The sequence below is a fragment of the Alexandromys fortis genome, unplaced genomic scaffold (genome assembly GCF_014885135.2).
Source record: "Alexandromys fortis isolate MF-2015 unplaced genomic scaffold, M_Fortis_MF-2015_v1.1 scaffold_16, whole genome shotgun sequence".
NCBI classification, from domain to species: domain Eukaryota; kingdom Metazoa; phylum Chordata; class Mammalia; order Rodentia; family Cricetidae; genus Alexandromys; species Alexandromys fortis.
Window position 1 is genome coordinate 14360479 of NW_026067893.1, and position 20828 is coordinate 14381306.

At 38.4% G+C, this 20828-nt stretch overlaps 1 protein-coding gene across 12 annotated transcripts in view; it reads right to left on the minus strand.

Annotated features, from left to right (window-relative positions):
* Btrc (beta-transducin repeat containing E3 ubiquitin protein ligase) overlaps positions 1–20828 on the minus strand; it is a 174831-nt gene that overhangs the window by 57214 nt on the left and 96789 nt on the right. For 7 of the 12 annotated variants that reach the window (XM_050147401.1, XM_050147379.1, XM_050147355.1 and 4 more), the window contains 2 exons: positions 20311–20388; positions 5305–5394 (listed from right to left, as the gene is read on the minus strand). In XM_050147401.1, the coding sequence (XP_050003358.1) occupies positions 5305–5394; positions 20311–20388 (168 nt within the window). Of the gene's footprint in view, positions 1–5304; positions 5395–6771; positions 6992–20310; positions 20389–20828 lie in introns of those variants that run through there. The other 5 variants (XM_050147394.1, XM_050147409.1, XM_050147366.1 and 2 more) reach the window with 2 other exon arrangements.

The following is a 20828-nucleotide window of genomic DNA, read 5'->3' on the forward strand; positions in this document are numbered from 1 at the left end:
TGTGCGCATTCAGGTTTCTGTTACACAACAAGTGTGTTATCAATCTGTTAATTCATTCTGTCCCAAGTCTTTTGAGACAAAAAGTCATGCACAACTAGACGGAATATATTGTCACACTCTTAATTTGACAAATATTATGAATTCTAACCAGTAAGTCACTTTATTCTGTATTTCTTAAAACCTTGGTAACCATTAACATTAAATTTACGGACTATTTAAAGATGAAAGAAAAGATGTTAATTCCAAATTTCATCCTTGCCCTCTTTAAAACAGTGTTAAACTTCCACGCTTTCCCAATCACATTGGCCTTGATGATACAATTACATCCTGCTGTGTTCACCATGAAGCTAACTGCAGATCTGTCAGAAGGGCCTGTGTGAACAACAGACATCTGACTTCCTACTTGTGGAACAGTATATTAAAGGAGCCTGTTAACATGTAGTTTAAAACTCAGAAGAAACTCTGAACAGCTGAAACGCCTTATAAATAGCACAGACCCAGAGGAAGTGCAAACGTCTGCATTGTGAATTGTAGATCTTAATTACCGACAATGGCTGCTACAGCAAGGAGCACGGAAAGAAAGTGAAACAGTTGTACTGTTCATGGTTGGCAATAATTCTTCAGGAAAATATTTACTATCAATCAGTTATGAGAAAAGGGACTCTGTGCTCGTAAAACAGCACGTTGCTTCTCATACCAGGACCATTTTGCTTCAGCATAATCTGAATTTAAACAGCTTGTTTCCTGCGGATATAATTTTGGAAATAAATAAAACAAGTCTTCTATCAAAATCCGGAGTGAGTGGGAAGAAACATCACATCTTTCTGTCTCAGTCAGATTCAAACAGATTATTAGTCTCAAGTAAAAAACAGTAATAACAAACAACAGAAATACAGAATGAACACAAGACCACTGAATGGACTTATTCTGAACAAAGACAGAATTTTTCCAATCTAGGCCAGGAATCAAGGTAGAGGTATCCTAACAACTCAATTTTAACTGTACATGTTTATGGAAGGGGTGTGAGGTATAAACGTAAGTTATGGAAAAGTCTTGAACTAAAATTTTCTGTAGTATTTCAATAAAGTCAATAATAAGATAACATAAAAAATAATGTTCTCAGTTTTCTTTCATAATTAAAAACATGAAGGTTGACAATTAGGTGCAATGTGATTATAGATTTTAAAGACTGAACTGACAGTCAATAATGACTGTCCATTTAAAACGACAATAAATACAGAGCTCATCATGACTCCCACACAAATCTCATAAATGTGAGGGCTATGAGCAGATAAGATGCTTGAAAAGCAAACTAGCCGGGAGTGGTGGCGCACACCTTTTCATCCCAGCACTTGGGAGGCAGAGGCAGGTGGGTTTCTGTGAGTTCAAGGACAGTCTGGTCTACATAGCCAGAGCTACATCAGACAGACAGACAGACAGATAGACTGACAGACAGACAAAAAGGGCAAACTATATGCAAGACACTTCATGGCTTCGAATATTACCTGGACCCCTCTCCACTTTCATCTGTAGTGTTTCTTTCAAGCTGAAGACCCAGGAGACTGCTGTCAACCTAAGGTGGCTTATGAAGCAGCTGTGCTTTCTTACACTTTACCGAGAATTAAAGGGAGAGTCCTTTCCATTCAGGAACTGCAAGGCTACCGGGTAACTGGCAGAGGAAAGCTATACATAAAATGCTACAGAGTTCATCCCTGCTTTTGAGAAGGACCAATGTCTTCTGTAAAATGTAAATAAGTAATATTTAATAAAAAGGTGCATGACTACAATTAGTATTTATACCCAACCCATAATTACTGACTGAAATTCAGTTGCTTTGAACTGTAAAAGGAAAAAAAAGCTAGCTTCACTGTATTACAGTGGCTCTCACATGGAGACAGCGCAACATGCAGGCGACACTGGATCACAGTTTGAATCAGTATCAGACACTTGTACCAGATTCTGAAGGCAAGCCTCACAGTCACGTCACTGGCAGATAAAGCTACTGTAAGAACTAAAGATGAAGAGCAAGAAATAGAGAAATGGTCACAGATCAACAAAAATAACTTTGAGTCATTTTTCCAAAGGTCAATCAGTAAATGAGGCCAGGAGAGGCAGCGTGAAATCACGAGACAGATAGAACACGTTTAGCAGTAAGAAAGGAAAACTCACTGTTGCCATGCTAGTGGAGGCTGCTATTGTAGTAAACATTTTCGCAGTTACATATTTTTATTTGATGATTTGGCTCAAATTTGAAGCAACGAACTAGAAGACAGGATGTGGGCCAATAAAAGGAACCAGGAAGTTGGTTGTGTTCCAACTGGAAATTATAGAAATCATTATTCACTTAGAGTGGTTAAGGGGACAATGAAAGAAAATAGGTGTCAGAATAATGTTAAAACAAGCAAGAATGGGATGAGAAGGTCACCATCTGGGAGCAAGTGAAAGAGACTGATTTCCTCACCCAAGAGCATGGAAGAAATTACACCACCATGCCAGATGCCGGAAGATTTCTAACCGTGTGCCACTAAAGTAGAAGGTGGAAAAAGAGACAAAACAACAACAAAGAGCAAACCCACACCACATTGCACAGATACACAGCAACATGGGGAAGGAGTGTAGGAACACTGGCTTCAAGTACATGAAGACAAAAGGAACAGATGCTCAGTTGGCCAGCTCTCAATGAAACTCATTAAAACTGTCACCCTGTCCTTGGATTGGTGCTCAGGCTAAGTTTTTGCCTTGTTTAGCCAGAAGTAACTCACTTGTGATGAAATGAGAGCAGCGTGTCTGAAAAAAGGATTGAAAGAATATTTTTTTTTTTTGGATCCCTGTCTCCAGACACCAATGCTAAATATAAAACAGGGCCAAGTAGCACTTAGAAATTATTACTAAGTAACTGAAGAGTAAGTGTAAATTATGTTACTCGGTTTTTGTTTTTGTAGAAAATTAAGATCTGACCTTAAGACACAATTTGATGAACCTACCTTTTGTAGTTATAATCTAAAATAAATTCTGACATTTCTCATTGGCTAATTCCAATGGCTATAAACTGTATGTTTTCAGCAAAGAAAGCAAAACCAGAGATTACCATGTGTTTTAGGAAATATAATAAAAATTATTGTTGCTCCTATATCCTGAACTACCTAATTGTGAACAGAGTCTTCATGAACAGAGTTAGAACCCTAAGTAAATCTATGAATGGATTAATGAGAGATCCCAGAGGGCTTGATCATTCCTTCCATCCCGAGATTATAGAAAGGCTCCATCTATGAAGAAGAGTAAATTTTTTTTTTTTTAAAGACAGGGTTTTTCTGGAGCTTTGGAGCCTGTCCTGGAACTAGCTCTTGCAGACCAGGCTGGCCTTGAACCTGAGATCCATCAGCCTCTGCCTCCCAAGTGCTGGGATTAAAGGTGTGCGCCTGGCAAGAGTGAACTTTCAACTAGACAGTAAATCTACTGTCACAATGATCTTCCCATTTGTAGACTACAGAAAAATACGTTATTATTTATAAGCTATCTTGTTTTTGTTGTTTGTCTTAAATTTATTTATTATGTATACAGTGTTCTGCCTGCAGCCAGAAGTGGGCACTAGATCACATTATAGATGGTTGTGAGCCTCCATTAAGGTTGCTGGGAATTGAACTCTTGACCTCTGGAAGAATAGTCAGTGTTCTTAACCTCTGAGCCATCTCTCCAGCGTACCTTGTTTATTTTTTGTTATAATAACACAAAAGAAATAAGACAGCTCTTCATAAATTTTATAACAAAGATGAAGTCCACATGACAAAGTCCTATCTCTAATAATGATAGCAAAATGATAATATCTAAAATTGATAGCCTGTACATGACACTTGAGATTAAGTTGAAAGTTGAGAAAGTTGTAAAAAAAAAACCCTAAATGGTAATAAAGATTATTTTTGCATAAAAATGAAGACAAACTCTAGAAATATAATTCATATTGAACATTACCCTCAAGACAGTAAAGCTAACAAAAACTCCCTTCAATCAATCTAGAAAACTGAAAGAAAAATTTTTAAGGTTTCTAATTTAAAAAAAAAATTATTTTCTATGTATGGGTGCTTTGCCTGTCTGTATTTCTGTGTACTATGTGCATGCAATGGTCACAGAGGCCAGAAAAAGACACTGGGTCCCCAGAACTGGAGCTACAGATGATGTGAGCCATCATATGGTGCTGACAAGGAACCTGGGCCCCATACAAGAGCAGTTCTTAACCACTGAGCCATCTCTCTAGCCCCGAAGAGTTCTAATTTTTAATATTATCTTTGTAACTAGAGATACAACACACATTTATACATGAAAGACTTGACCCCTATGTCAGTTAAACACACTTTTCCATTCAAAACCACCAAACATGACATTTCTTTTTCTTTTTTCTTTTTTTTTTAAAGATTTATTTATTTATTATGTATACAACATTCTGCCTTGATGTATGCCCACACGCGAGAGGAGGGCGCCAGATCTTAGTACAGATGGTTGTGAGCCACCATGTGGTTGCTGGGAATTGAATTCAGGACCTCTGGAAGAGCAGCCAGTGCTCTTGATCTCTGAGCCATCTCTCCAGCCCTTCTTTTTCTTTCTTTCTTTCTTTTTTTTTTTTTTAGTTTTTTTTTTTTAGTTTTTTCGAGACAGGGTTTCTCTGTAGCTTTGGAGCCTGTCCTGGCACTAGCTCTTGTAGACCAGGCTGGCCTCGAACTCACAGAGATCCGCCTGCCTCTGCCTCCCGAGTGCTGGGATTAAAGGCGTGCGCCACCACTGCCCGGCTATAACATTTCTTAAGTAGCAGTGGCACCACACACCTGGGATCTCTGCAGCCATCCCACGCTGCTCACACTGCCACCATCAGTGTATTTCTGGTATGCTACACCTACACTTGAAGGAAGTTAGGCAATCCCAGCACTCAGAAGGCAGAAGCAGGCAGATCTTGAGGCAAGCCTGGTCTACACTGTGAGTTTAAGAATAGCCAAGGCTACACAGAGAAACCCTGCCTTGCAAAAAACCAAAAACTAAAACAATGAACAACAACAAAAGTAAGCCACAAAAAAGTTACAAAACAAACTGTTAACAAATTTTACTGATCAGTATGACTGGAAGATTTTGTTGCAGCTGAAGAGCTAGAAAACCCAACTTTCAGTTCACTCTGTATAAAGTAATGAATGCCTGCCTACAGTCTTTCATAAATATACAATCATACGATAGTCTGTGGTAACAACACTGAATAAAGAACTACAGGAGCAGTGCTGCCGCAATGCAGTATAATGTTAAGGGGTGAACACTGTTACTCACTTTGGCCACACAGTTTTCAGTCTTCATAGCAGTGCTTGTCAGACATACTGTCTCTTGGTTTATGCAGAGCCTGGCACAGCTGTTGTAAGTCTGTAGAGACAATTTTCAAGGAAAAAAAAATCACTTTTTTTGTTTTATTTTGTTTTAGATACTGAAATACTGACAATAGCTGTCAGACTCTATTTCTCTAAATCAACATACAATTCTATTTATAAATTTGAGATTTGTGGCTACTGAAGAAACAGTAGAGAAGAGGTAAGGATAGAGCCCATAGAAGGCACATGAACAAATGAGTAGGGATTCATGGTATGAACGAGAGATAGAGGATTGGATACACAACGTTTTTTTAAAATGCAAACTTCAGTCAGATATGGTATAATCCTAGCACTATAGTGGCCAATGTGGGAAGACTGCAAGTCTGAAACTAGCCTGGGCAACACAGTGATACTGTGTCTGAAAATAAAATAAAAATAAGTGTTAAATTTAAGAACCCATGGTCTGTTTAAAATAGTAATTAATTATAAGCCAGACATGATGGCACACAGTGTAAACTATCACTGAGGAGGATTGTGAACTTGAAGCCAGACTAGGCTATACGACCAGTTCCAGATCAGCCTGGAATCCGTAGCTGGACCTTGTTTCAACCACAACAGCAAAAGAAAAAAGAATGAAAGAAAGAGTAGGTCTGAAGTACACTTGGGAGCCTGACCAGAAGAGATTAAAATCAGAACTCTAGGAAATGGACACAAATATTGACTATAGTACAGTTTTCTTTCATGGCAAAAAAATGCTTTAATCCCCTTGCCAACTGACAGGGTTTCTGTGTGTACCCCTGGCTGTCCTGGAACTCAAGAGATCTACCTGCCTCTTTCTCTTAAGAGGTGGGATTAAAGGTGCACACACATGGCCAAAACACATTATTTTATTAATTAGTTAATTAATTAATTTGGTTTTTCGAGACAGGGTTTCACTGTGCTGCCCTGGCTGTCCAAGAACTTTTTACACCAGGATGGCCTCAAACTCACAGATGTCCACCTGTCTCTGCCTCCTGAGTGCTGAGATAAAAGGCGTGTGCCAACACTACACAACCACAGTAAGTGCCCTTAACCTCTGAGCCCTCTCCAGACCCCAGTTATCCCTTTTTGAGACTGAATCTCACAATATAGTCCTGTTTGTGATTAAACTTGTGGCAATCCCTCCTACCTCAGCTTCCTGAGTGTGCTTTCAATTTAAAGTTGTTGTGAATAGTATAGAATTCTAAAACACTGATCATTGTTCTCCACTTGGGTGTGCCATCAGAATCACCTGGGGGGCTTGATGAAGCACAATTTCCAGCAGATGCTGACACTTTTGGCCTGGGAATGGTTTTTGAGAACCAAGGTGATGACATTTAAGCCACAATCACTTAACACTGATTTAAAAAAAAAAAAACCCTATTTTATGAATAAAGAGAAATTTCATACTTACCGAAGTTACAAAGATGTTTGTACTTCCTTAACTCAGCTTCCCCCTAATAGGATATTTCCGAGAACATTTATCAAAACTAAGAAACCGGGGCTGTAGATGTAACACACTTGCCTAGCATGCATTAAACTCTAGGTTCAATCCCCAGCAGCACACAATACTCAGGGAAGATAACTTGGAGCCAAGCATGGTGGCATACACCTACAGACCCTGCACTTCCAGTGCTGATGTAAGAGGATGTAAGAGGATGACTAGTTGAGGCCAACCTGGGCTACATAGAAAGACTCTTTTTGGGAGGGATTTTTTTAAAAAAGATTTTGTGTGTGTGTGTGTGTATGCCTCTGTCTCAGAAGTTGGAAGGGTATGCATGACTCCTCTGGAACAGTAGTTCTCAACCTGTGGGCTGGTGATGGAGGAAGATCATTGGTTAATTAATAAAGAAACTAATTGGCCTGATAGGTTAGAACATAGGTGGGTGGAGTAAACAGAACAGAATACTGGGAGGAAGAGGAAGTGAGGTAAAATGCCTCAGACAGACTCCATAGCTCTCCTCTCTGAGGCAGATGTGATAAAGCTCCGACCCAAGATGGACTTAGGCTAGAATCTCCCTGGTAAGTCACCACCTTGTGATGCTACACACATTAATAGAAATGGGCCAAGCAGTGTTTATATGAATACAGTTTGTGTGTTGTTATTTTGGGGCATAAGCTAGCCAGGTGGCCGGGAACTGGGTAGCAGGAATGCAGCCCACAGCTCCTTCAACAGGCTGGGATGGCCCTTTCACAAGGGCTGCCAAAGACCATCGGAAAACACAGATATTTACGTTACTATTTATAAAGGTAGCGAAGTTACAGTTAGTCAGTAGCAACAAAAATAACTTTATGGTTGGAGGTCACCACCACATGAGGAACTATACTAAAAGGTGGTGGTATTAGGAAGTTGAGAACCATTGCCTTGGAACTACAGGCATTTGTGAGCCACTTAATGTGGGAGCTGGGATCCAAACTTGGATCCTCTGCTAGAGTAGTTAAGTGCTGGGTAAAACCTTCAATCACAAAGGGGTGTGTGTAACGTGACAGTCCATGAAGTGTAGACCTCATGCAGCCTCCTCCTGTCAGCGACTTGGTCTGCATTTATTTGTTGTACCTCCTCAGTCTTCTATAATCTGGCCACAAGTTCTCAGTTTTCCTTGTCTTTCATGACTGACACTTCTAAATCAGTTAATCAATAGGATCTCCCTCAACTCATGATCAGAACGAGGTCATTATTTGAAGGATACAAGTGAGATGACAGGCCCTTCAGTCTCTGGGCATCAAATCAAAACACGTGCTAACAGTTCTTCTGATTTTTGCCTCCACCACTAGGCCATGCTGGGAATGTGTAATTTCCCCTTTGGGAATTATTAAATAGATTACAGAAAATATTTTGAGGGTATGCAAATAGTTTCTACTTTAAATTTCTGCCACTAATTCTAGTAACCTTTGAAGGATCTTGCCTATAGTAACTTTCTAATGGTGAATCTTAAATTTCTTCTTCCTTCTACATTTTTATAAATTGGAATCCTTCTGTAGGGAAGAATTGTGTCTTCTATTTATTTATTCATTCACTTGTCGATTTATAAAAGCATAGACAGAATTCTAAAATTTGCTTTTGGCCAATTATTATTTTTCAAAAAATTGGTAGGAAAAAAATCCCTTTTTCATCTGTAGTCTTAGCTCTCACTAACAATATTATGAAATAAGTCTTCTTTTAAACAAGTTGAAACATTTTCTTGTTTCATTTATCATTTAAATTGAAATTATTTCAAAACATATTAAAAGTATTTTTAAATTTTTTCTTATTTTATGTATATAAGTGTTTTGCCTGCATATACGCATGTACAATGCATGAGTATGTGTGCCTGGTACCTGAATAAGCCAGAATACACCAGAACCCCTGGAACTAGAGTTATGGACAGCTGTAAATTTCCATGTGGGTGCTGGGAACTGAACGTAGGTCTTTTCCAAAAGTATCAGGTGATCTTAACCCCTAAGTCATCTCTCTGGTCCCATTAAAATTATTCTTATGAGGAAAATGCAGTACATTTACACAATGGAGTACTACACAGCAGAAAAAAAACAATGACATCTTGAAATTTGCAGGCAAATGGATAGAGCTAGAAAATATCATATTGAGTGAGGTAACCCAGACCCAGAAGGACAATTATTATATGTACTCACTCCTAAGTGGTTTTTAAACATAAAGCAAAGAAAACCAGCCTACAAATCACAATCCCAGAGAACCTAGACAACAATGAGGACCCCAAGAGAGACAATCTAATCTACATGGGAAGTAGAAAAAGACAAGATCTCCTGAGTAAACTGGGAGCATGGGGACCATGGAAGAGGGTTGAAGGGGAGGGGATCGGCAGGCAGGGGAACAGAGAAAAAGGTAGAGCTCATTAGGTCAATTAAAAATATTCTTATAAAATATTTTTAAAAATACACATGAACTAATAATTATTGAATAAACTAATAAAACTTATGGCAAAGAATTCTGTTTTTTTTTTTTTTTCAGGATGGTTAGTGGTCTATGCTTACAATCCCAGGATTTTGGAATTAGCATGGGCTACATAAACCAAGTCAAAAAGTGGGAGAGAGGTTGGGGATAAAGGAACACAACAAAAGAATTACGATTCCAACAATGGCAGAAATGTTACAATGAGTAAACCTTGCTCTGGATAACAGCTTAACTAAGGCAAAATATATTTCAAACTATGTGAGGCACTGAAAATGGGTGGAAAAGGGAGGGGAGCGCTGAAAAAGAACTACATTGCGTAAGATGTGAGTCTGTTTCTCCTGGAACCACTCAACAATCCAGTCAGCACAAGGTGATGGTAAATACAACAGTCAGGCAAGCCACAGCCAACTGGGTTGAGCTATCAAAGCATGGAGTTCAGAACAGTGGCTGGCAATTGAGAACAGAAATTCCACAGAGGAGAGAACTACAACGAAAGGAAGAGGTATTAGAAAATACATTTAAATTCTCCTCAAATCCATGTTTAACACCCAAACGACATACATTAAGGGAAACTGAGAATTTCAATGGGAAGAGCAGCTGGAAGACTGAAGGAACTGAGCCAAGACTCCAGCTTGTGCCCATGAGATCAGGTAAGAATTTAGATTTGATTCCTACCTCATTAGAGGGATACAGAAAGGATCTCAGGTTTCCCCGTGACACTGAAAAAGACCAGGAGTTGAGATGACAAAATGTTCTAAGGGAGCTGCTTTAGGCATATGGATAAAACAAACACACTCGTCATTTTCAGATGTAAGGCCAAGGAACCACAAGGTCATATTGAACTGTTACTATTTTAAGAAGAGACAGATTCAGAGTTTCTATAATAAATAATTTACACTATCTAATATAAAAATCACCACACTTGTAGAGCAGTCAAGAAGAAGAATATACAAAATGACCTACCTGAATAGCACTAAAGAGGTCTTTAATCTGTTCAATGAAATGATTAAATGAAAGATAATGATCATAATGAGCAAAGAGATGGAGAAACTTTCACCAGAGAAAGGAAAACCTAGAGAGAGACAGTATGGTGGGACATGCCTGTAATTCAAGCCTATAACTTCAGTTCCAAGAGATCTGACACCCTCTTTGCCTACACATTAGATCCACAGGCATGCATACCTGTGGAAACAGACACAGACCTCTCTCTCTCTCTCTCTTCTCTCTCTCTCTCTCTCTCTCTCTCTCTCTCTCTCTCTCTCTCTCTCTCACACACACACACACACACACACACACACTCACACACACACCTTATTTTTTGAAGAGAAATATAAGACAAATCTGGAAAAAACTGCTTATTAAAATAAAAAGATATGTGAGGAGGCTGAGGCAGGAGGATTGCTGAGAGTTAGAGGCCACTACCGAATGACTATACAATGTGTTCTATGTAGCCTAGTGTACAGAGGAAGACGTCTTCTAAAGGAAGGAATAAAGAAGGGAAAGGGCAGGGAGCCAAGAGAGCTGTACTGAAGCTAGCCCGGGATCTACAGTGAGATGCTGGTTTAAAACAAATGTAGTGAGCTTGAGTCTGTGATTCCAGGTAGAGTTGAAAAGCCAACACCTGGGGCTAGAGAGATGGCTCAGAGGTTAAGAGCACTGCTTGCTCTTTCAAAGGTCCTGAGTTCAATTACCAGCAACCACATAGTGGCTCACAACCATCTGTAATGAGATCTGGTTCCCTCTTAACTGGCCCACAGGCAGGCAAACTACTGTATACTTAATAAAAAAAAAATTATGCCCTGGCAATGCTGAATGTACGGGCAGCCCGTATATGAAGAAAAAAAAAAGAAAGAAAAAGAAAAGCCAACACCAGGTGGCTGGAGAAATGGTTCAGTGGTTAAGAGCACATTCTATTTGTGCAGGGCCCAAGATAGGTTCCCAGCACCACATTGTTTAAATCACATTTCCTGTAACCCCACTTCATGAAATCCATTGCTCTCTTCTGGCCTCTGAAAGCACCTTGTATGCACATGTACAAACCCCAAACACATTCACATAATTAAAAATATAAACAAAATAATACAAAAAACTAACCAAAACCAAAGCGAACAAAAGCCAATACAACCCATTGAAAAAATAGGGCACAAAATATATAAACTGTCCAAAATCACATAATCTGAGCTAAAATTCCAAATAGCTAGCTCTACTTTTTTTTTTGTTTTTTAATTTTTTTTTTTTTTTGGTTTTTCGAGACAGGGTTTCTCTGTGGCTTTGGGGCCTGTCCTGGAACTAGCTTTGTAGACCAGGCTGGTCTCGAACTCACAGAGATCCGCCTGCCTCTGCCTCCCGAGTGCTGGGATTAAAGGTGTGCGCCACCATTGCCCGGCACTAGCTCTACTTATTAAAGAGATTGAAACTACTATAAAAATTTTTCAGAGAGAAGCCAGGCGGTAGTGGCGCATGCCTTTAATCCCAGCATTTGGGAGGCAGAGGAGGCAGAGGCCAGCCTGGTCTACAGAGCAAGTTCCAGGACAGGTTCCAAAACTTCAGTAAAACCCTGCCTCAAAAAAAAAAAAAAAAAAAAAAAAAAAAAAAAAAAAAAATCCAGAAAGAAAATTTAAAACTCAAATGGTTTACATTGGGAAAAAAGTTTTTTTTTCCCAAATTTGTAAAAAAGGAAAGAAATTCTTTTCACATAANGAGGTTAAGAGCACTGGCTGCTCTTCCAGAGGTCATGAGTTCAATTCCCAGCAACCACATGATGGCTCACAACCATCTGTAATGAGATCTGGTGCCCTCTTCTGGTGTGTGTGAAGCAGAATGTTGCATACATAATAAATAAATAAATTTAAAAAAAGTTTTAAATAAAATAAAATTATGGTTGGGCAGTTGTAGTACATGCCTTTAATCCCAACACTCAGAAGGCAGAGATTGGTGGATTTCTGTGAGTTTGAGGCCAGCCTGGTCTACAGAATGATTTCCAGAACAGCCAGAGTTACACAGAGAAACCTAACTCGGTAAAATCAAATAAACAAATAAGAATAAAGTAAAATAAAACAAAATCATGAGGGTTGGTATGTAGCTTAGTGGTTAAACACATGCTAAAAAAAAGGGTAAAAGCTTAAAAAATTGAAGGGGACCTGCAAGATGGATGGGTGGGTAAAGGTGCTTGCCACCAAACCTAATAACCTGAGTTCTAGCTCAAATAGTAGGAGAGAACCGATTTCAGGCTGTCCTATGACCTTCACATGTGTGCTGTATGGAGCAGGTGCACACACAAAATTAAAAAAAAAAAACGCAGGGTTTCTCTGTAGCTTTGAAGCCTATCCTGGAACTAGTTCTTGTAGACCAGGTTGGCCTTGAACTCACAGAGATCCGCCTGCCTCTGCCTCCCAAATGCTGGGATTAAACGCGTGCACAACCACCACCTGGTAGAAATGTAGAATTTTTAAAAAATTTATGGAGGGGAGTTGGGCATGGTGGCTTATAGCTGTAATACCAAATTAAGTAGCTGAGGAAAGACTGTTTCAAGTTCAAGGCCAGGCTGAGTTTCAAGGTAAATGCCAGGCTAGCCAGGACTTTGTCTCAAAGAACAAAACAAATTTCTGAATGCTAGAATAATTCATTTCATTCAAACTTTCCTCTCCTTCATGAATGACTTTTAATACGCTCAGGGGAACATTAGGTAGAGCCAAGAAGCTTACTCCAGCACTAAGTGTCCAGAGTAGAGACTTGCTAGGATATAGACTTTACTTTTTGGCAATTCATCTGTAAAAAGGGTACATAACCATTTTATGGTTATGTTGCAAAAAACAAAAAACAATGTAGATAAGTGACTAAAATTTGTCAGTCTTTGACCACTCCATAGTAAAAGTCTCAAATGTTATTTACTATTATAAGATTCCTTCTAGTTTGAAATCAAACTAGTGAATATAATAGCTGCAGGCAAGCTAGGCTTTGTCCTCATGCAACATTTGAAAAGGTAGCTTCATTGCTGAACCAGAGGCAGAGAGTTTTGCGTTGGAGTACTTTAATACGTTTTTTTATATTGCATATAAAGCACATAAGCATAAACCAGTAAGATGCCTGGCTGAAAACTACCTTCTTTGTGAAAGCAGGCTGTAATTCTGAACAAGTTTTCAATTTTCACACTGCTGCTAGGGTAAAACATTTTAAAGAGTTTAATTTTTTACAATGGATTCAATGACATAGGATTATCTAACAAAGTAATGGCTAATCAATAGAAGGTTTAGTTGTCAGGTGAAACATATAACACACTAAAAGGGATTGATTGCCAGGCTTCTCCTTATTTACTAGAAGGTATATATTTAAAATGACACAAACTTGTTACCAGGCTGCATTCTTTTAACCTTGCAAAGGGCTGCTTAAGAAATCTGTTTCAACAGCCCTATAGCAAAACAAGATAAAGTATAATGAAAATGCTTAGAGACTGGGGGTGTGGTGGGGAAACAGGGACCTTTAGATATATAGCAACATCAAATAATGTCCCAGGCAAAAATATGGGCTAGAAAAATCAAATTACAAAACAACTCCAGGGAAGCTGGGACTGGGCCTTCCAAATGCCACCCAGACTCCGCCGAATCCCAACCGAAGATACAAAGCTCTAACTCAGTGCTTCTCACCCTCCTGACTGTGGCCGCCCTTTAATGCAGTCCCTCAACCATAACATTATATTTGTTGCTACTTCATAGCTATAATTTTACTACTGTTATGAATTATAATGTAAATATCTGACATGTGACCCCTGTGAAAGGGTCAACTGATTCCCCAAAGGGGTCACGAGCCACAAGTTGAGAACCACTGCTCTAACTGCTTTCCTTCCATGTTGACCTAAGAACAGACTTAGAATGTGTGCAGCTGGGCACAACAGGCTTTCTATCCTCTTCCCCCTTCCCTTTTATTCCTTCTTAAAAATGATGCATTCAGATTAAGCACTGAAAACAAAATGAATTGGGCCCATATGGACTTTGACCAGCATATAAGCTATTTCCTTTATAATTTATTCACAGTATCTCAACTCTCTATATGAAAATACACTTTTTATGGTCATTACAACCCAGGAGTTCAATAATATGTTTTCTACTAAGTCAGTGATTACACAATTTATCAAAGAATGATTACACTGAAATAAAAGGAAACAAAACACCAACCCTATATGGTCTTTGTTGCTCAAAGTAATTTTAAGAAAGCTGGTTATTAAATTGCTTCTTTTTGAAGAAGGATTTTTGTAGCTAGGCACAAACTGCCAAACCATGCTGGGGTGTTTTTGTTGTCGCCCCCCCCCCCAATGTTATTAGACTCTGAAGAATTCAGCAGAAGTGGGAAGTTATAGAAACAAATCACTTCATGAGATTCATAAAGATCACTTTTGTCTTACTTAAGAGACCTACATTAATTACCTTTAAGATCTTTTACATAGATTATTTAAAATATGTACAATTTATTTATTTATTTCAAATGAGGTGCTTCTTCCAAAGTATTAAATAATGTCTACAAATGCAAAAGCATTTTTATAAATAGGTAATTAAAACAGATGACTAAAATTAAGTCAAGCTGCAAAACATTACCCAGAATGCATTGTTTTTTATTTTTAATAAACATCTCAGGCAATTTTTCCCCCACTCAAAGCCCAAAGCACTTCAGGAAGAAGAAAGAGGAGGTAGGAAGTTTCAAAGGGTAAAACACACATATATAATAAAATAATGCTGAACCCTAAACTATTTACAAGAAAGTCCCTTAAGCATAGTTTGTCATGTTGCAATTACACCTTGCCTACTGCCAAGCCAAAGTGCTAACTATTGCCACTAGAGGGAGAAGTGCCTTAACACAAAGCAACAGCAGATAGGGAATGGGCTTTCTTGAGCAATTATCAGAACAAAGCTCCCTTGGCTGTGTGTACCTTCTAATTACTCAATACAATTAAAATGACTAACCTAAAACAAATAGAAGAAAAAACTGCCTGCCTGATAGCAGGGACTTCATTAAACCTTTCCCCTCATTAATCAAATCAGAAAGAAGAGGATGCCATCATACTCAAACACTGGCTGTGGTAAAGGCAGTGAATTCTGTGAGGCTTCATTCCTTTCTTTTAGGGAGAAGTGACTCTTTAAAAAGCAATGTTGTGGTATTTCCCCATCTGGATGCTGCCTGAAAACAAACTGTCCTCCAAAGAACAGAACACCGTATGTCTTCTCTCAGCTTATTGGTTTATGAATGACTTTTTGTTGCTGTTTTGCTAATACACACTCTGATGTCATTTTCTATGTTTGTGAGGTATATCTTCTTCCTACTTGCCCAGCTGTAGAAAGGAGCCAAGCCCACCCATTTTTCGATTGGCTCTTTTAACTTTAAGTTCCTCCATGGTGATGTTTATAACAATGTAGGGAGAAGAAAAATCTCAGGCAAGGGTAACAGTTACTTATCCTTCCAAAAGATCCACATAGTTCCTTTTGTATGGCCCAGTCATGAACAGAAGATGATAACAGATTCATTTTTCTTTTGGCTGACATTTTTTTCCCAGCAGTCTGCAAGGTGTTGAAAACCTGGCAGCTGTTGCCTCCCGGGATGAAGATACTTTTTTATCGTCCCTTGACAGTTTAACTCGGTGGGTCAGCACCTTTACAGACTGCAAAGTATCCTTGAAGAGGATGGAAGCTTGAATTACTGCTCCCTCCCTAATCAATGTAAACCCTCACTGCAGGTGAAGTTGCCATCTATAGAGGTGCACAGGGGAGGAAAATGGAATGCCCTGAGCCAGATGGTTTTTATCTTGTTTTTAAAGAATAAAGGAACAAGCTAACAAGGGAGACAGCTACTTTGTTAGCTTCTTGGCCTCTCTCATGGCTTTGCATCCCCAGGGTTCCAGCTACACAAGAGAAAGAATACAGGAAAATGTAAACACTTAAAGAAATATAACTAGAGGGCTGGCATCATGCTGCTTTCAAAGAGCCGAGAGCGCTCCACTCAATGCTTTATTTATCACTGCCCACGTTCTCAGGATGGTAAGTGGACACACACACAAAAGGGGTGGAGGACGGGAGAAGAATTAGGCAGCAGTCAATTTACTCAATTACTGAGAAAAGGAGAAGTGACAGATCCTATTAGCCCCAATGTGAACAAACAAGAGATGCATGTGGTAATGCTACATTTTCAAAAAGTAAAGAACATTTTCACTATCTTCTCTGGCCGCCCCCATCACACACGAAATATAAAACAGTGGTTATGGTTTCTATAGCTTCACAGTTTAGGAGTAAAAGCAGAAGGAAAATTGTATCTATGTTGCACTTTTTAAAAGTTCATACTTAATGCCAAATGATGACAAAAGAAGTTGTTTCACAACTTTCTCCTTCACTATTTCTGGTAATTTCTCTGTCAAGTTTTCAAAGTGTTATTATGATAGTCTTAAAACACAGGCCCAAAGGAGTCTTTCCTTTTGTGTTTTAAGAGAGGGTTTGTAGTACAAGATTGCTATTATTTCTGTTTTAAATGGTTTTTAATTCACCAATGAAACCACAGGAACATTTTGATAACTTAGATTTTATACTTAATAGACATAACTTTCTTTTACCTTGTGCTAACTTTGTAAGCTGTATTTTCAAAGAATCTGCCCATTTTATCTAGTCAATTTTTGCCATTAAGTTATTTATAATATTCTAATATTCTTTTAATGTCTCTAAGAATTATAGTGATAACCCTTTTTTCAGCTCCTACAATATTAAAACAGCTTTTCAAATTAATATTAGTGGCCATGTCCCATCAACAGTGGCAAGCCTTTGCCTGAGAATAAATGATATAAACTATAAGGTTTAGTTATCACAATATTAGGTTGTTAGAGTACAAATGAATTTTTTATATTTAAGAGTAAGAGATTTCTTAAACTGTATTAATTTCAACTGAAGAGACTGGCCCCCATGAAGCAAACACTCACTTTAGACTGACTGGCCTTGACATCTTCTTATCTATAGATCATGACAATGGGCAAACAAAATAGCAAACGGCATTTCCTTATTGTCAAAGGCAACAGAGAAAAAGCGGAGTTTAAACAGCTTGTGTATTATGCACTAGATTAAAAAAAAAAACCAGCAGTGGGGTAATCAAGTTCAGGGCAGTCCTGGACAGCTGCCCTGTGACCCGCTTCTATTGACCCCTGCTATTCATCACTCTTTCCCAAGATTGGGAGGGCAAGCTCCTAGGGAGTGACCACCACAATAGACAGACACAAGCCAACAGTAATCTGGTTCAAGCAAAAAACCAGATGGCACTGCAATAAATTTACAAATCTGCATTCATGGGGCTGTTTTTACACCCAGAAGCTAAAAAGCTCCGAGGCCCCAGGAGGATCTCCTACTTCCCTAGTTCTAAAGGCCATTTCTCTTTCCAAGAACACCGAGTTCATGCTCTTCACAAAGAGAATGGAGATAAAACCCTTTACAAAGAAGGGGGGGGGGGTGAAGCCTCATGACCTAATTAATCTCCAGAGCTTGGATCTCAACCCTGAATGGCAGATATTAGAAAAATCATTCTGAAGAAATGGGGGGGGGGGGTAAATTAAAGTGGAGGGAGTGAAGAGAACCTGCTAAAATAGCAACGGGGAAAAACATTAAATCTCTCTCAAATACTGCACACAACAGATCTTGCAAGAGGAAAATTATTCAATAATGTATGCATTTATTTTTAAAATGAATCAGATTAGTCCCATGTGTGACCTGCTGGTCCATCTGTATGTGCTGGACTTAATAGGCACGATTCTCTCTCTTGCTTCAGTTTGAAGTATGAGAGAGATAAATTTAGTTTAATTTTCAACAGATCAGCCTATCCATTTTCCAAATGGACCATCTGGATCAGCCTATTAAAATTAATTTATAACTTTGCAGAGTGAAAATTCGTTTGTTAGCTTAAATAAAGTTGCCAAAACTTTTTGTCGCATCACTGTTTTCTGACAGTTGCTTCTGTATAGTGGGTAGAGAGTCTCCATCTCCAAGTTTACCTTACTCAACAGTGCTCTGATCATTCAGCATACAGATCTGGTATCTATCTCCAAATAATTAAACTGATCATTTCAACATCAATTTGTTTGTTTGTTTTGAAAGCTTTCTATATTGACTTAATTCTATTTAAAACAATTATTTTTAAAAAAAAATGGGAAAGTGCCTATTCAAAAAAAGAGTTAACATACACTAAATGAAAAATGATTGTGGCATGCTTTCAAGTGCTTTCCTTTTAGGTTAAAGCTATGAAAACCGGACTCTGGAGGCAGAAGTAGAAATTTTTTGGAAATAGTAAGGTCCAAGTTCCAAATCAATGAGCAGTTCTGATCAAGCCTAAGCTCTTCAAGCTTCCATTAGTTTCATCAGTAAATTGGAAATCATATATCTACCAACTCAGCAGGGCTATCACTGAATTAAATGAAATAAATATGCTCATTGTGGGTATCCATCAAAAACCATATCACTGCTCTCCTGTGTCCTAAAACAAGGCCATAAACACAACAATTTAAAATTATTTGTATTACTGCTGGTACTCATTTTATACAATTTGATACTAAAAATGACTGTGACACTTATTTTCTAGCTATAATTAATAAATAATTTAACGACTTATTCTGTTTCTAGTAAATAACGAAGTATTAACAGGTTATAGTAGCGAGGACTTGTTTTCAGTCACCATTTTGGATATTTTAATTAAAAAAAAAACATGGGCTGGAGAGATGGCTCAGCAGTTAAGAGCACTGGCTGCTCTTCCAAAGGTCCTGAGTTCAACGCTCAGCAACCACATGGCGGTGGCTTGTAATCATCTGTAACAAGATCTGGTGCCCTCTTCTGGCCTGCAGGCATAAGTTCAGGTGGAACACTGTATAATAAATAAATAAATAAATAAATAAATAAATAAATAAATAAATAAAATAAATCTTTAAAAAAATCGTTAAGACTGAATTTTCACAAGTAAAATACATTACCTCTGGGAAGCAGGGCACAGAAGCCTGAGGAAAAGGGGTTTAAAGTTTTCTCTTTTTTCCCCCTATGTGTGTGTATTATGCAAGCATGTGTGCATGTATGCAGAGGTCCTCAATCACTCTGCACCTTACTCATTGAGATTCCCTCCTGGGATCTCCTGTCTCTCTGCCTTCACAGTGCTGGATTCCAGGTGGCCTGTCACGCTCATGGGTTATGGGGATCTGAACTCTGGTCCTCATGTTTTCATAGCAAGTACTTTAAACACCGAGCCATATCTCTAGTCCCACAAAAAAGGTTTTAAAGTAACCATCTATAGTGGACTTCACTTCTAGAAACAAAACAATACAGATTCAAACTAAAAGAAACTACCTTTGTTACAGAACTGTATTATTATTATTGTTATTACTATTACTACTATTTAAATGTATGATGAACGTTGGCCAGGCATGAGGTACAGGCTTATAATCCCAGGACTCAGGATGCCAAGGTGGGAGGCCTATAACATCAAGCCTTCTAGCCTGGGTTATTTAATGAGCTATTTAATTTAAAACTAAAATGTATAAATAATCTTTACTGAGAAATATTAGTGTTAACTATTTCATGACCATTCTATAAGGTACTTAAGGTCATCTTGCCTAAACAAGACCTCTTTACTTCAATTTAAATATTTACTATATATACAGGCTGCCTTGTACTTTTGCATTCAGAATATCATTTTTTGTTGTTGTTGTTTTGTTTTCTTTTGTTTTTGGAGACAGGGTTCTCTGTGTAGTTCTGGCTATCCTGGAACTCACTCTGTAGATCAGACTAGCCACAAACTCAAAAAGATTCTCCTGCCTCTGCCTCCCAGGTGCTGGGATTAAAGGCGTGCGCCACCACAGCTGGCTACATCCAGGATATTTTAAATGACTGAAGTATGTTACCTGATTGAAACTGACGGCTATGGCCAGACCAACTTCAGAATACAGGGCTCTTGATTTAAACGCCAGTGTTTAAAGAGCGATAGTCAAGGGTTCCCTGTCTTTCGCTTTGTTGTTGGAAGCTTTTTAAGTAAGACTGAATTTCATACCTGTCTAAGTGAATTCTTCTCTGGTATTATCTTCCTAGGGGGTTCGCCATTATTACAGTCTTCTCTCTCTGAGGAATTCTGTGAAAGAAAGTAAGCTTTAATTCAGTTCTCATTATCTTCAGTCTTATTCTGTGGCAGTAAACTGAATTACATTTCTAATTCTGTAAGCGAGAACACCATGTATATTTATGCATTTGAAGATTTATATACATACAGACATACACACATGTAAAAGAAACCATATGCCCATGTATATAAATAAATTCACGTTGGGATCTGGGTGGAGGTATTCTGTCTGTTTAAGCACTACTCAGAAGAATCACACTGACTAGAAGTCTAGTTTATCAGACTTTGACACTGGGCTGATAAGGAAGTCCTAGGTCACATTTAGCTGATGACAATTTAAGCCATGATTATTATTTCCTCTTTTATGTAATCAGTCTTCAACTACTGTGACTGTTTGATACTTAGTCTGAACTCTTAGAAGGATCAATCTCTTGTTCTCACCTCACATTTGA